Source organism: Camarhynchus parvulus, chromosome 5 (genome assembly GCF_901933205.1).
Source record: "Camarhynchus parvulus chromosome 5, STF_HiC, whole genome shotgun sequence".
NCBI classification, from domain to species: domain Eukaryota; kingdom Metazoa; phylum Chordata; class Aves; order Passeriformes; family Thraupidae; genus Camarhynchus; species Camarhynchus parvulus.
The window spans coordinates 22463845-22479386 of NC_044575.1; the positions used below are offsets into that span (position 1 = coordinate 22463845).

The 15542-nt window shown below is 43.8% G+C and overlaps 3 protein-coding genes across 16 annotated transcripts in view; 2 read left to right on the forward strand and 1 right to left on the reverse strand.

The window, feature by feature from the left end:
* The window catches only part of KBTBD4 (kelch repeat and BTB domain containing 4), a 7976-nt gene extending 5578 nt beyond the window's left edge, over positions 1-2398 (forward strand). Inside the window, 2 exon segments of the mRNA XM_030949458.1 lie at positions 77-183; positions 764-2398. Of these exon segments, the coding sequence (XP_030805318.1) occupies positions 77-183; positions 764-1624 (968 nt within the window). The 3' untranslated portion in view covers positions 1625-2398.
* On the reverse strand, positions 1894-4879 carry PTPMT1 (protein tyrosine phosphatase mitochondrial 1). 2 transcript variants are annotated; one of them, XM_030949460.1, is made up of 4 exons: positions 4558-4879; positions 4407-4487; positions 3698-3889; positions 1894-2811 (listed from the first exon to the last, which is right to left on the reverse strand). In XM_030949460.1, the coding sequence occupies exons 1-4, from the start codon at positions 4726-4728 to the stop codon at positions 2680-2682; spliced, it is 576 nt and encodes a 191-aa protein (XP_030805320.1). In that variant the 5' UTR covers positions 4729-4879; the 3' UTR covers positions 1894-2679. The 2 variants fall into 2 exon arrangements, with proteins under 2 accessions (XP_030805320.1, XP_030805319.1); XM_030949459.1 differs by lacking the exon at positions 4407-4487 and adding an exon at positions 4341-4406 and having other exon boundaries at positions 4558-4763.
* Positions 4880-4942: 63 nt separating this feature from the next.
* Positions 4943-15542, forward strand: part of CELF1 (CUGBP Elav-like family member 1) — a 63114-nt gene continuing 52514 nt past the window's right edge. For 8 of the 13 annotated variants that reach the window (XM_030950594.1, XM_030950595.1, XM_030950598.1 and 5 more), the window contains exon 1: positions 5043-5180. In XM_030950594.1, coding sequence (XP_030806454.1) covers positions 5056-5180 — 125 coding nt within the window. In that variant the 5' untranslated portion in view covers positions 5043-5055. Of the gene's footprint in view, positions 5181-15542 lie in introns of all 13 variants that reach the window. The other 5 variants (XM_030950602.1, XM_030950604.1, XM_030950601.1 and 2 more) reach the window with 3 other exon arrangements.

Here is a 15542-nt window from a genome sequence, read left to right on the forward strand (position 1 = left end):
CACAGGAAAGGGGTGTTCCTGAGTATATACGCATTTGTCTAGACATCATAAATGCCTTTCTGTTCCCGAACTGCAGATGGCGTTCCGTGTTCTCAGAATCCAACAGTTGCTATAGAAACCTGGATAAACTTCAACAAGGAGGAGCGAGCAGGCTTTTCGGAGACTCTGCGATCGAGTCTGAAGGTATAAAAAGACCTTATGTTCAGGGGCTGATGTGGCACTTGCTGGTTTCACACTTCTCAGGGCAGGGTATTCTGCTCACCGGACTGACTTGAAAGTCACAAAACACAAATGTCATTGAAATTCATGGTGCTTGTGAGAGGATACTTTCAGTGTCATAAATAGCAACCCCACTGACAGCTTTTTTTTCATTTAACCTGAGGCTGCTTTCACTGGTGATTAGAGCAGTACTACAAATAACTTATTTCACCTCATTTACCAAATAAACTGTTCAGAAATCTATATTTGGCATTCCCCTTGTAACAACTGTACTCTGTCAGTGATGTAACTGGCCCTTACCTAAACCGTGAACCCTTGAGTTCCAGTGACATCTGTGGCTATTTCACTGTGTCAGATATGAATGGTATTTTGAAAAGGCCTTGAGGCTCTGAATCCTGAATGTTCTAGGGTGGCAGGACTTGGGCAGGAGGTTACACACCTCAGGCCTACAGGTGGGTCCTAAACTGAAAAATTCAGTCTTGAGCATCACTGATGTTTGTGTGAACAGATTTAATTCTGCTGACACACTTCTACTTTCACTCAGGTCATTGGAGAAAACGTTCACATCTACCTGATTGGAAAGGAGTCATCACGTACCCATTCCCTCGCTGTCTCTCTGCACTGTGCTGACGATGACTCCATCAGTGTGAGTGGCCAGAACAGCCTGTGTCACCAGATCACCGCAGCCTGCAAGCATGGCAGTGACCTGTACGTTGTTGGTGGCTCCATTCCACGGCGCATGTGGAAATGCAACAATGCGACTATAGATTGGGAATGGTGTGCTCCTCTGCCCCGTGACCGGCTTCAGCACACCCTTGTCTCTGTGCCAAGCAAAGATGCAATATATTCACTGGGGGGGAAAACTCTACAGGACACTCTCTCTAATGCTGTCATATATTACAGAGTACGAGACAACGTCTGGACAGAGACCAGCCAGTTGGAAGTGGCAGTCTCTGGAGCTGCAGGGGTGAACCTTAATGGTGTCATTTACCTGCTAGGTGGGGAGGAGAATGACTTAGACTTCTTCACCAAGCCCTCTCGGCTCATTCAGTGCTATGATACCAACACAGAGAAATGCCACGTGAAGCCATACGTACTGCCTTTTGCAGGGTGCATGCACGCTGCTGTGCACAAGGATGTGGTGTTCATTGTGGCCGAGGGGGATTCGCTGCTCTGCTACAATCCCCTGTTGGATAGCTTCACCCGGCTGTGCCTCCCAGATGCCTGGAGCTCAGTACCATCCCTCTGGAAAATTGCCAGCTGCAATGGCAGCATCTATGTCTTTCGTGACCGCTATAAAAAGGGCGATGCAAATACTTTTAAACTTAACCCAGCCACCTCTGTTGTAACAGTCACAAGTGGCATCAAAGTGCTGCTCACTAACCTGCAGTTTGTCCTGGCCTAAAGAGGCCCAGTGATAGAAAGACAGCAACAGTGTCTTGCTGTGCTACACCTATGACCTTCAGCACCAGTCCCAATTACTACAAGCTCATAACATCCAGTAAAGACCCCATCCTCTGTACCTGTGCAGAGGAAGTACAGGCTTTCTGACTGTGGGCCTATTCTTTTACATAGCACTATTGAAACCGTATTGAACTGTTGTATCTTAGATTTCAGATGGACTAAATATTATTACTTTGATTCCTTGATGATAAGCTACTTGCATTTGAGGCCCAAACAGCAGCAAATGGCTATTTTAGCCTGGAACCAATCCACCACTAAAAAATCCTGTGGCATATGGAGAACATTCTCCTTGGCCCAGACTGCTAGTTTTAACTGCCTGGGAGACTGCGTGTTGCTGCTGTGTCAGTCACAGAGTTAGACGTGCACTCTGTCTCCCAGGGATGCCCCCATTTAAACATTCCTGTGTCCTATTGCAGAAGGAGGGCCTGGCAGACAGATTCCAGAACTGACCCCAGGACCCTTAGGTTACATTCAGCACTTCTCCTAGAGGAGTGGTAACCAACTGAGTACTTGCTTACTGCTCTGTCATCACCTAGTATAAAGAGAAGAGGGAGATTGTTCTTAGAGCACTGGCTTCCTTTACTGTACAGGAAATCCCTACCTGTAATTATAGTGTTGGTGAAAAGACAGAAATAAGACCACTTCCTCCTACCCCTCTCTGTTGGCACTGTAACCCTTTGGGTAAGAATCTGAATAAAGTCTCTACTGAGACAAAGTATTTTGGTTTTTTCTCTTTGCTTCAAATACAAATATTTTTGAACTTCTTGTGGATTGCAGTTCTGCTCAGCACTGATGTGTGGAAAAGAACTATGAGACTCCAAGAGATCTAGGATATTAGCCATAAGGAAAGAAACAGCCCTATTTCACCTTTACTGTAAAACGTTCTTTATTGATTGTCAGGAATGAAAACCCTTAAGCTTTTGTTAGATCATAAAAACTTTTTTTATAGCAGCTGAATGAGGATTTTGATTCTGATTTTGATTTGTTTTTACTAAGCTATGCAGTTGTCCCAGTGATCATGTTCCTGTGAAATTTCTCCAGGACCTGGACTTGCTTGTGTCGAATGAGGATGTGGGGACGAATCTTGGCAATGGCCTCTATTGCTTCCTGAGGGCTCCAGTGATGCAGCTGAAAAGGCAGAAACCCAGCAAGTGAAAATCCATTCCATCCTTGCACCAGTTAACGGAACCCTCCTGGAGACTACAGGCAATATTAGAGGTGTTGGAAAGTTTGCTGCTGCTTTGCCCCTTTGGTTTAGTTGATGTTCTTCTCAGAGAGGCCTGCAAGTCACACATTCATGAAATGTGTCCCTCAGTTATAGAGGAATCATTGCTGCCTGGGCCCTCCACTTTCCATCTTGCTCGCTCTTCCTTCATGTTGTGAACAGTTTCCAGTCCTAGCCCCACTAGACCAGAGCAAAAATGCAGCTTGCTTTTTAAATTTTTTTTTTAAATTCTACTGGTACTCCCATCGCATTTTAGCACTTAGTGAGAAAGTTTTCTTTTCAACAGTAATGGAAAATTTTCCAGGGAGTGCTTAGTAACAGCAAGGGAAGAATCCACAGGTGGGATTTTGTTCTTAGTGCTGGCTTCCCCAGTTGGGTTGGTAGAAGAACTCAGAAGACAAGTCAGTTCTCTTGATCCTGAATTGTATTTATGGAAAAGAATAGGAAGGCTCACCACTACTCCAGTGAACCAAGGAGAAGATATGAACAACAAAACGTATGTTTATCTGCTAAGTGAACCTGTGTTCATGAGTGACTTGTTATTCCCACCTCAATTTGTTCCTCTACAGAAAGAATTAAGAAAAGCAGAATAATTCATAATTTGCATTTGCATTCAAAACAAGGTAAGTTTGAGGTCTCTCTTAAAATGGGTGACCAAGCTCTGTCAAATCATGGAATATTAACCTGTACATGCTCAGGCATCCTGAGCAAGAGTAAACTGTAAAGGTTGTCTGCATTTTATTTCCATTTTTTAATGAAAATTCACCCGATTTAGCAGAGACTCCTGACCTGAATTAAGTATGCTGCCACCATGGTGGCACTGCGGGAGCGTCCTGCCTTGCAGTGCACATAGACACTGTTACCACAGGCCCGGTGTCTCAGGATGAACTCCACGCCCTTGTGCAGGTTTTCCAAGGTGGGGACTCCAGTTAGATCCACAGTGCTAAGACGCAGTTGCTCCACTCCCATTGACTCCCATTCCTGTAACAGACATAGCAGATTCAGTCAGTGAACTTTTGTTTTTTTTTTTTTTTACTGAAAGAAACTCAGAACATGTTGAGACAATTGGGAAATTCAGAAAAGCTGTAAAGAGACTTTGAACATCAATCCTTCAAATCAGATGTACGAAAACTTCAGTCCTGGTCATCAAAGGTAGTAGTTAAAGGGGACTGAAAAAGTGTGTTTCAACTAAAGGAAAAGAGGGAGGTTGGGATCTCTTCCCAACCCAAAGGCAGTCCTGTACAGTGATGTGTGCGGGTTACCATGCTCCCTGTCTTTCCCTGCCACTGCGGCTGCAGTTCACTCGCATGCTCGCGTTTTCCGGGTTTGTCGCATCGTTTTTGAAGTCGGCTTAGGTACGAGTGGTCTCGGCTTTGCTGCCACAGGACTTGGCGGTGGCTGCCGGGATGACAGGAGGCGGCTAAAGCCTCACCTGTGCCGGGACAGACAGCGACGAGAGACCTGGGCGGGGGGATACAACAGCAATCCCGGGGCTCACCTGGGGAGAAAAACAGAGGAACCGGGTCTCGTAGTCCTCGGTGAGGGTGACCACGCCGCGCACGTTCTCCTCCGCCACCAGCTGCGGGCACAGGCACCATAAGGGACCTCCGTTCCTCCCGGCCCGGCCCGCCCCGCTGCGCCCGCCTTACCCCGCGGATGCGCCCCCGCAGCGGCAGCGCCCCGAGCAGCACGACCTCGTCGATGCGGTGGAACCAGGGCCGGCGGGACCCGGGCAGCCGCGCCCGCGCCACCGTGTACAGCAGCGACGGGTAGAAGAGAAGCCGCGCCGCGCCGGCGCCCAGCGCCTCCACGAGCCCCATGCGCGCTGGGGCCGCGCAGCACCGGGCCGGGCCGGGCCGACGGGCGGGGGGGGCGCCGCGGACACGCGCACTGAGCGTCACCAGCGGGGACACCCGCGGCGGGGTCGGGCTGAGGGCGGGAGGTGCCCGGCGGGGCCGGAGCGGGGCGGAGCCGGGCGGGGCGCGGCGGGGCCGACGGCGCGGGAGGGCGGGCTCACCGCCGTGGCCCCCCACGCCGCACCCGCCGTGGTCTCTCCCGGAAGCGCCGCCATCTTGCAGAGCCGGCCCGAGGCGGCGCAGGGAGCAGAGCGGGGCGCGGGCGGATCTCGGGGCAGGTGCGCGGCCGGAATGCCGCCGCCGGGAAGAGTTCGGGCCGCGCACGGCACGGCAGGGACGGCACGGCAGGAACGGCGCGGCGCGGGGCCGAGGCGGGCCGAGCCGAGCCGGCGGGAAGCGCGGTCCGTCTCGCGCAGGTAACGGCTCCTTGCCCCTTCTCCGCCGTTCCCCAGCGCTCCCGCCGCGAGGCCACTCCTGCCGGGCCCAGGCGGCCGCCTCGCTCCCGCCCGCGGGGGAGCCGCCGCCGCCGCCCCGTGCGCGCCATCCCGGGGCGGTGCCGCCCCGCCGGGAGCCCGTCCGGGGCCCGGAGCCGGAGGCTGCCGGGTGTCGTATCTGATCCGAGCGCTGACAGCGCCGCGGGCGGTGGCGGTGGCGCTGCGGGTGCGAGCTCGGCCCGCGGCGGCGGCGCCATTGGGGGCGGGGGGGCTGCGGCGAGGCCGGGCGGACCCCGGGGCAGGGGAGCGGCCGCCCCGGGCTTGGCCGCCGTCAGCCCGCCGGGCCGGGCGCCCCGGGCACCTAGAGGAACGTGGGGTGCGGTTGCTGTTGGCGTCGGTATGGTGCGGGGCTGCCCGCTGGAGTGGTGAAATGTGTGCTGGTGCACCAGGGGTGGAGGCGAGTCTGGCATACGAAAAGCACGATCAGGGAAATTGGAGTTCAGCACAGTGTGAGGATTTGCGGTCCTCAAGTATGAGAAGGCGTGGCAGACACTGCTGGAATGAAGCGGGAAGAGGAGTATAAAAACCAGGAGAGACGGAGCATAAAATGGGTGATAAATACGTGAAGAAGCAGTAAAGATTGATACCAGCATGCTTTTTTAATAGGACTGTTACGAGAAGGAAGTTGAGGGGCAGCTTTAGAATACACTCCTTTAAATTCCGGAGGAATTGTGGCCCAGACATTTTCACCTTTAAGGCACAGGCATTCTCTTCTGCCAGAAGTTGTCGGGGAACATTTTTCAAGCATTGCAGCTTTCTTGTATGTCCTGCTTGAGTGTGGTCGTTGGGTGTGTTTCACCAGTTCGCTGGATTTAGAAAAGTATTTGGTGGGGATTTAGATCATGAAGCACACTATACTTCTGGCTTACAAGAGCTTGTGTTTTCTGACTATCTTGAATTTGTGTTTTTATTTTTTGTGTATGTCTGTCCTTTCAGTCTTACTCTTTGTGCCAGTGATCACAAAAATTGCTGAACTGTCTCCTAGTGTCTTTCATAGTCTCCTCTATTGTTTTTCTCTAGGTTAGTTCATCAGATAGGTTTTACTGCACTGACTTGGCATTGCACAGCCATAATAAACCCGTGACATTTTTATTCTTTTTTCCACTCCCCTCGGCTACAGTATCTCTGCATAATATGAGATACTGTATCTTCCTAGAATTGCATCGGGACCTTAGTCTTGAAGAAGCAGCATTGTTGGGAATACTGCTGCTGTGGTAGATGTTTAAAATTAATCCGTATGTCTTTAGATTGAGCCAAGAAATGTTAGGGTGGGTATAGCTTGTATCTAGCAGCTTAATATGTTCAGTTGCATTCCTGCTGTTGAAGGGCCCCCAGGACAGAAGCACAAATCTTATATCTGCGCAGAGGGTGTAAATGTATATACTACTAAAAATCCCAAATGGGAATTTTAAATAGGGTGATGTAAAGAGTTATTTTTTCTTTAGGTGGTTACTGTTCTCTTTCAGCCTCTGCTCACATTCAAAATTATTGCTGATACTTATTTTGGGAAGGTTTATGCTGTTCTGAGGAGTGCATTCACCATTTCTGAATGATCATTCTTGCATGACTGTCTTTATTCTGGTTTTCCTTTCCCTAAGTTTGTAACGTTACATGGGGGAAAATCAATGCATGATCCTAACTCCTCTGTTACATGTTTCCCCTTTTTGTATCTGTTTGTTTGGTTTTTTTCTAATAGGTAGCAAAATAATTGATGCAAGCCTAGGACGTTCTGTTTAAATGCAAAAGAAAGCAGGAACACAGCATCTGTAGAAAAGCAGATGATTGAAAAGTGACTGTTCTGAAGTCATGAACACTAAAACATGAAGATTTATGTGTTAGGAAGTTTTGTTTTGAAAGTGAATTGCCTACAAAGTGAGAAGAATGTACCCATTTTTCACTATGAGAAACAGGGTAAAGAAATCCATTGTAGTACTGTTGTGTACTTCTTACTGTATCCATGTTTCTGCTAGGCCTCCAAAACTTGATGCACTTGTAGGATTATCTTTGCATGGCAGGGGGAAGGTTCTTTTAATTCTTCTGCTACGAGAAGGGGTTCTGAAAACATGCTTCCTGGCACCACTTCTCTAAAGGGGAAAGCAGGAAATGTGGCAGGATCATGGATAGACAATAGTTGTCTGTCTCATTAAAAATAAATCCACACCTTGCCAAGTAACCTGTGCATCAGTTGGAGAATCATTAGTTGAAACAAAATATGATGCTTTGAAATAAGGGAAATATTTATAATGTTGTGTAAATTTTCTTCTAAAGAATACAGCATCCTGTATTGGTTGAATTTCATAAAAGGTAGAAGCTTATGTGATTCTTAAATATTTAGATTCATTTTGAGTTAAGTAAGATTCTGCCTGAAATCCAGTATCTAATTGAACTTACTGGGAAACTTTGTTGTGAGCAAGATGCTCCTTAACTATTTCTTGCATATTTTTATGAAATGTGGCTATTGAGTATCAGTTACTGAGTCATCTGCCACAAATCTCTTCAGAGTGCCCACTCTGATTTTTTCTTTAATGCCTGTTTTAGAATAGGTGGGAAGTGAGACAAATTGTCACAGTTTTTGAGATTTCCTGGTTATTAGTCTTTAGCACTGAGATCTAAGAACCCACTGTTCTGGCTGTTGAACTGGAGACTGTTTCTAAGTTAATATGTCCAGTTTTCCAAGACATAATGTGAGTTGGTTACTGTGACAGCTGCAATAGTCAAATGCACTCAGATCTGTATTTCTGCTTTCTTATTTTTCAGTCTTGCCATGAATGTCTGAAATGTTTTATTTCAATCTGGGCTTGTTTAGTATTGCTTGTCCTTCAAGACTATGTGCAGAGTTATTCAATGCCTTCAGGCAAGAAGGTATGCCTTTTATCCATTGATCAGGTATTTGGAAGGAGGAAAAAATAGTATAGAAGAAAAGAAGACTAATATATTTCAGTATTTATTAGAATGGGGATTGTAAGTTGAGGAAAGTTACCTAGGGCTTGTAATAGGTATTTCTCAAAGTATCACGGAGCAGGATCTTGAATGGTGATCCTGTTACAAGACTTCTTGAGGCAAGAGAGATCATTTTGATTGGAAAAAGTAACCAGTAGTTTTACTGCCCTTCTTCCAGTCATCAGAGATACTTGTTATACGAATAAATGCAAGATACCACATTTCTGCTACTGTTCTCTACAACCTGTTCTATAAAGATGCCAAGACACTTTGTGTTTGTGAAGCAAGAATGAAAAGAGAGCATTCACATTTCAAGAGATTTCCCAAACATCACCAGATGTGAGACTCAAGCAGGTAGAACTAATATACGCGTTGGGTCAAAGCTGCAGTGCCACTTAGTCTACAAGTGCTTTGCTGTAGGGAGGAATTGCTCACGAGTCTGAACAGTGATGGACAGAGCAGGCTTCTTTGTGTGACAGCAATAGAGCGCAGCACAGTCATCATCCTAAGGAAAGGAAGTCATCTTTGACATCTTGAGTAGCTTCAAACTTCCAGCTGTCTTAGCTCTGTGCTAAAGAAAATGCATCATTGCTAGCTGACTTCAGGATGAACAATGAGCAGTTAGATGGCTGAAAAGAAATCTTCAGTAGTTTCCAATTCTTAGTGAAGAATTTCAGTTTAGATGATGCGGTTTGTGTCACAGGTATATGTAAGTGAAAGCCTTATGCCAGAAGAGGAATCCTTGTCCACAAGCTGGCTTGTCTGTCCCGTGTGTGCACGTTACCTTTGTATCTTCAGTATACTTAGTATAGCATGGGCTGTCTTTTTGTTTTTAGAAAAGGTATGCTGGCTTTCTGGCTGCTCTGTTAGAGGCAGAGTATTAGTGGCAAACTGACAAACTGCAGGTTTTGGTAAGTCTTTACCAATTTAGAGTAGATTTATAACTGGTTTAATGGCTTGGGTTGCAGTGGTAAAGTCCCAGGTAGAATTAAGATTATGTAAACTGGGCTTAAAACCATATCGCTCTGGGATTTTTACATTGGTTTGACTAAATTGCTTGTAATATAGCATGGAATAATTAGCTTGAGTATTTCTGAAATCCATGCAAATGAGCAGGCAGTTTGGGCTCTTTGTCCTTTTCAGCAGCACACCTCAAGTAGATCTTGAATGAGCATGTGGATGAGAGGATGGGTGTTTGTTGAATATCTGGTGTCATGCTGGTGTGGTATCTGGCAGGCTTTCCTTTGCAGAGCATTTTTTTTAATGCTTACATGCTCTGTGTTCTCTCAGAACTGGATGCTCTCCCAATTAATATAAGAACCCAGGTGACTGTCTTACATTGTTTTTACTTTAAAATAATTGGAGTTTTTCGGGACTGTGGCTTCTTTTTTTCACCACTATCAAAAGTGTTCTTTCGAGTAGCTTTCACTTCTGTCTGCTGGCTGTTTTGTACTGCACCTTTCACGAAAATTACGTAGTTGTTATCCACTAGATTTCAGTATTTCACATGTCAAAATAAAACTCTTTTCCTTCAAACATCACTTAAAATTCAGATTTTCACTGAACCCATGCATATTCTCTGCTATTTTTGTCCCAAACTATGCAGTTCAAAAGATATTCCAATGTAGGCATGCAATCCACAAATTTTTTAGACTCTGTTGGAAAGGGAATATTCATGTCTGCTTTTTCCAAAGCAGAGGAGTTTGTAATTCAAATCAAGCACTTAGCAGACAATGTCCAAGTCCACATACAAAAACAGTAGCATCTTTCTTAATATATGTAGAGATTTGCAGGATGGACACCAGGCATCTTATTATCTTTGCAAAATCTTACAAGATAGAATTTTGATAAATGTTTCTTCAGAAGGCAATGAAATATTGATCTTTCAGGAAGAGAGAATGTATTTTGAACATCCCATTTAGCTTTTGCATTTTGTGTAGGCACAATACAGTGTAAAAGTAATTCTCTAATTTATAGGTTTGTATTCCAAAGCAGAGCACCATCTGAAAATATTTTTTGCCTGCTTACCTGTATTACCTTGTTATTTGTCTTCAAAAATTTTCTGTCCTCCATTTAAAATTCTGAATTAAAAAATACTTGGATGACGGGTCAACTTAGTGATGAGTTGTATTTCTTCTTGGGATTTTGTTGGTTATTTTTTCTTGCATGTGATTGTTCAATGACTGCAAAGTGGAGAACAATTGAGGACAAGTTGAAGCAGTAAAAATTACTTGCACAGTCCTAGGTGGCATTAGAAGTGATACCCTTGAAAATATCAAAATCTTTTTGGGGAAGAAAAAGGATTGTAAATTTACTTCTCTAAAGCAGTTTTGATTGCTCAGAAATCCATGATTATATGCATTGGAGACTTAGGAAAAGTTAAGTGAGTATTTTGTGATACTTGTGGACTAAAGCCACCATGTTACACTCTGGATTATGCATTCAGTGCCAGAATTTGATCACTATCAGAGACTGGCTGTAGGTGGTACTGTCTGTATTTCACAGTGTGGAAGCCACTATGACACTAACTGTGTGATGCAGAATTTGCTTTGGAATTTCTTTGAGTTTAAAATTATTTTGTCATTTAATTCAAGACTAAGTTTAACAGGCATTTCTTGGGGAGCAAGACTAGGACACATAGTCTTGATCCTTATCTGTAAGGAAAATAATTTAGGCTGTGCTTAGGTGTAGAGCTAATTCTGCATATTCTGTTATCTTCCTGAATTTGCAGGGAGCCTAAACCATTACCTCAGTAATGAGAAATTTGAAAAAATATCAGTATTGTTGGTTTTAATGCCAGCACTTTTGTGTCTACTTGCACGTGACATTAACAAAACTCCCTGACTAGTGTGCTTCTCTGAGTTCTGAATTGGCTGCTGCATTCCTGATATAGCTGGAAGTTGCAGTGTCCACTTACTTGTAAGAAAGAACTTTCCTGGTAGCTCCTGTAAGGTAGTTTGGTATCACCAAATAAGTGTGGGATGCACCAAGGAGAAGCAATAGGCAGCAGCATGTGGTAATAAATTGCTTATCAATAATGGTGCTTTTTTATATAAATGAAGCTGCTTTTGAATAAATGAAACTATCTTACTTGTGCAGTAAAAATAAAAATAGACTGTGCCACTTGTATAGTTTTCGTAGGTTTTTTTTCTGTGAAGACCTATGGATTTGGGTCTTCAATTACACTTACTCTGCTCTTTCTGTGCCAGAATGTGAAAGGGGTGGGTTGGGTGGAGAGAAGAGGATGCTGCACAGAAGTGTATTTCTTCTGTTTTTAAGAAGAATGCATAGGAAAAGGTTTAGTTAGTTAAACACTGGCAAAAAGGACTACAGGGATAGCAGACAAGATGTGACAGGTCACCATAGTAATTAGTATCAACCAATGAGAAAGGTCATGCTTCCTGGTTTAGGACAACACTTGAAAAGGGAGAAGGGTTTAAAAAGATTTCTCTAATTCAGTTTGGGCTGGAGGGGGGAGAAGGTCAAACCAAGAACTTAATATGTGGTTGCGTGTGTCCAAAAGCAGCAAGGAAGGCTTCACTAGTTCAGTAGTTACTGAAATGCTGGTGGATGTGGTGATTCCCTGGGAGGAAGATTTTTGTCTTTTTCTGAGTTGCTGGCCAGATTTTGTTGGTGAATATTGTTAGATATTTGTGCATTATTAAGGTGGGCGCAGGAAAAGTGGAGTTGGAACTCATTTCAAAACAGGAACTCTCTTAGGTTCGTATGCTTTAATTATTTTCTCTGCTTGCACTGTGTGACAGTGAGTGAGGGTGTGTGTGTGTAAAGGAACTTGTCTTAGCAATGGTCTCTTTCAGAGACCATGTATGGATAAAGCAGTTCGGCTGGTTCAGCTCCTGCTCCTCCCTCTCAGAGAGCTGAGCAGAATCTCTTCTGCTGAAAGGGTTGTTCCACTTTCTGCTTTCTATATTTGTCCAGCAGAGCACACTGGCTCACCAGGCAGTGGCTGGCCTGGTGGGCATTTGCTGAGCAGAATTGAGAGCCAGGGCTTACAGTCTCTGTTATGTCCATCTGTCTGCCTGTCTCTGCATCTCTGGGATGACTGGTGTTCCAAGTGGAAGGTGATCTGTTTGTGGTTGTTGTCTTTTTTGTAAACTGCAGTTCATCCAAATTTGGGAGTTTAGGGACTGGAAATGGAGGAGCTGTCTTGCAGAGGCAATTTGTAGTGGGTGCCAGTGGCATCAGAAAGACCCAGACTTAACCTCCAAAAGAGCTGCTGTCTTCTGGGATGAGGATTTTAATCTCCCTTCCTGCTTTGGGGAGTGATTAGCCAAGGCCTGTATCCTTCCATAAAAGGTCTGTTGTCACTGTCTGCCTTGAAGATTAATGAAAGCTAGATCCTGTCCTGGAAGATCTGAGTGCTGTGTTTGCTTGTTATGGGCAATGGGAATTAATGAGGAGCTAGACCCTGGCCTGCCTAGTTTGGAATGAGGAGTTGGTGTTCAAGGATGGGGCTTGTAGGAAATACCTTGTTAGGATGGGCTGGAAACTTGCAGCTGAGACTTCCCTGCTGTGTGCTTGCATAAACTTTGTATTAAGGCACTGCACACACTGGGATTACTATTCACAATTGCTTTTTTAAATAGTAAATCAGGTGAACAAATAGTGCAGAATATCTGTTAACTGCTACACTGTAGTAAACTGTTGATACAATCTTCGAGTAGCAGAAAGGTGCTCAAAATAGTGGCAGCAATTGACTATACCATTAACTGTGGCGATAATTTTTTGAGAGGGAGAAAGAGAGCAATTGTTTATGGGGCACTTTTTCTAAATTTTAAGAAATACTGTCCCCTTAAAAATTATGGTGTCTTTTGAATATCTTTGCAAATAGGCATCAGTCTTTTGTTTCTGGAATTTGAGAGAGGAAAACATTGTTTCAGTTGTGAAATTGATTTTAGCAAGAGTCTGACTTTTTTGTTGAGGACCATGTTTCATAAAGTCAGTTTGAATTATTTTTCTTTCTTGCTACTGCAGTGTCTTCAGTGTTTTTCCTCCTGAGAGAGCTGTGTGTTTCTTGGATTTGGAAGAAGGACGTTTTGGAGGCAAATTGGTGGATCTCAGCTGCCTGGCAGTGTCAGAATTGTACTGATGTCTGCAGGCGAGGACCTGTCATTGATGTGTGACAGAGGGTCATCTTCTTGAACTGATTGAACTCAAGCAACTTTGTTGTGTGGCTGTTTTATGATCATTCTTTGTTTAATGGAGACACACTGCAGTAGTTTTTTTTCTCTTCATGTGGAAATCCCGCAGAATTTGTTGTAAATATGCAGCCTGTGGGTTGTTAAGCTTGTTACCTGAAGTATCTTGGTATTTTGCCTAATTCTGGCATCCTCTGCTAGAATTAGGTCCTCTGGCCACCTGTCTTCTCACTTTGCCGCTTGCTGACTCCCTAGCTGACAACCTTTCATTTATATGAGTTACCAGTTAAAATAAATTCTTGGTACTGTTGGAGGCCAGTGATTGGAGTTTTATGATTCCCCAGCTTTCAAGTGTTTTCTTACAGCATACTCACCATTTCCTCCAAGTAGTCTTGGAGTAGGAATATAATTAGGCAGTTTTAAAGGCCTCTTGGAAGTAGACTATTACATGTTTAAAACTGCTGTGTGTCAGTTCTGTGAAAGATGCCATGATAAATGGATAGAACTCTGAATAAATAGTAAATATATGTGCACCAAAGGCATTTGAGTAGTATAATGGCACTGGGGAATTTCAATCATGCCATTTTGTTGTAATCTTCCTAAAGGCAATATATGAGAAAGTGGCATTGTTCAGAGCTAAGCCCAGCTGTCAAGACAGGAAATCTTGTTGTTGCCGTATATACTTCTGTTTTTAAGGGAGAATACCCAATAATCCACTATATCTTGACTGCTACCCTGCCTGCAGAAAAGGTTTAATCAGGGTATGAGACAAATGAAAAATTAACTTTTGTCTGATGTCCTTTGAAGATACTGAAATTCCACAGGAAAACATGATTTTTTATTTTCTTCTTGCCCTACTGCCTTTTTTTTTTTTTTTACAAAAATAAGCCCTTTTTAAAAAATACTATAATTATGTGGTTGAGTAATAAAATTTGGTTAGGGGTGGACATACGGAAAGATTACAGGAATTGTAAATTAAGTCCAGTGTGCATTTCAGATTGATGAAACTTAAAACTGCTATTGTGAGGTATTTACAACTCCAGGAAGAGTGAATGAAAGTTGGAAAACATTTACTTGTGATTTCAAGAAGTTAAATCATATTGTTTAATCAAGAATATGAAGTGACATGTCTCTAATATCTGAGGCAGTCCACTGACAAAGAATTGGAACAGTGAAGATGATTATATGGAAAGACATGTATGTAGTTCTTACAAACAGTGTTTTCTTAACAGAAGCAGTGGAAGCCTTGTTTATCGCTTGAGGCCTTTAGAAAGTATCAGTCAATAGAGATTTAATTGTGTGAAATTCAGTACCTAAATCTGATGATCTAGTTCCATGAGTAATTTAAATGAGCATCTGCTAGTGTTGCTCTGAAAGAGGCTTGTGCCATTTTTCCTTTCCTTTGTGCTAGCAAGAATATCTGTGTGGTTGTGAGGTGAATTGAATCTAGGAGCACATCTGGGTTAAAACTATTATTTTCCTGTTGTTGGTAGTTGACAAGATCACACCTTGACCATTTCCTGTCTCAGGCTTCTTACACAGTGATAGGCATGGGCAGCTGGTGAGGAAAGAGTTGTGTACTATTCTTTTGGCAATAGCACCAGCGTAAACTGGATCTATAGCAGGAGTATCTCAATCTATTCCTTTGTATTTCTTCCCCTTTTCTATTGAATGTTAATGGAGAGCTCTTATCTAGTCTTCTCAGTTGTATAACCTGAAAATATTAAATGAGAATTGTTTGCCTGTGTTGCCTGCTGGGGCATATGTAATTTGGTTCTAGACAGGGAAGTCCTAAATATTGTCTTAACATACTTCTTAATGAATGCAGTATTTGGTACACACTGATGCTGCTCTACAGAAAGCCTGCTATTCATTTGGGAAAAAATTGGCGAGCTTTTCTTATGTGAGGACAGAGAGAAAATTATGAGCCACATATACTTCCAAAACCTTACATGTGACAGTCTAAGATGCCTCCCAAATCTAGGGACAAGGTATAGAGAATTCAGAAATATATTTATTTTATGTCCATTCTGCATGCTTATGCTGCCAAAGCTGTATTATAGCACTTGTTTTTGCCGTAAAGTTTATGGAGTCTCTTCCTGCTAGCACTGGAAGACTGCTAGCAGGTGTCATACTGTGCCTTTCAGTAAAAGTGATGGAAATGAATTGATGGATGAGTGTGTAA

What these genes read in the sequence shown, in the direction of transcription:
- PTPMT1 (XM_030949460.1), bottom strand. Translation starts at nt 4,728, where the DNA reads ATGGGGCTCGTGGAGGCGCTGGGCGCCGGCGCGGCGCGGCTTCTCTTC. An exon ending in TGCGGGGGCGCATCCGCGGG is followed by an intron (nt 4,488 to 4,557) that starts GTAAGGCGGGCG and finishes CTGTGCCCGCAG; the next exon opens with CTGGTGGCGGAGGAGAACGT. An exon ending in TGGCAGCATACTTAATTCAG is followed by an intron (nt 2,812 to 3,697) that starts GTCAGGAGTCTC and finishes CTGCCTTTTCAG; the next exon opens with CTGCATCACTGGAGCCCTCA.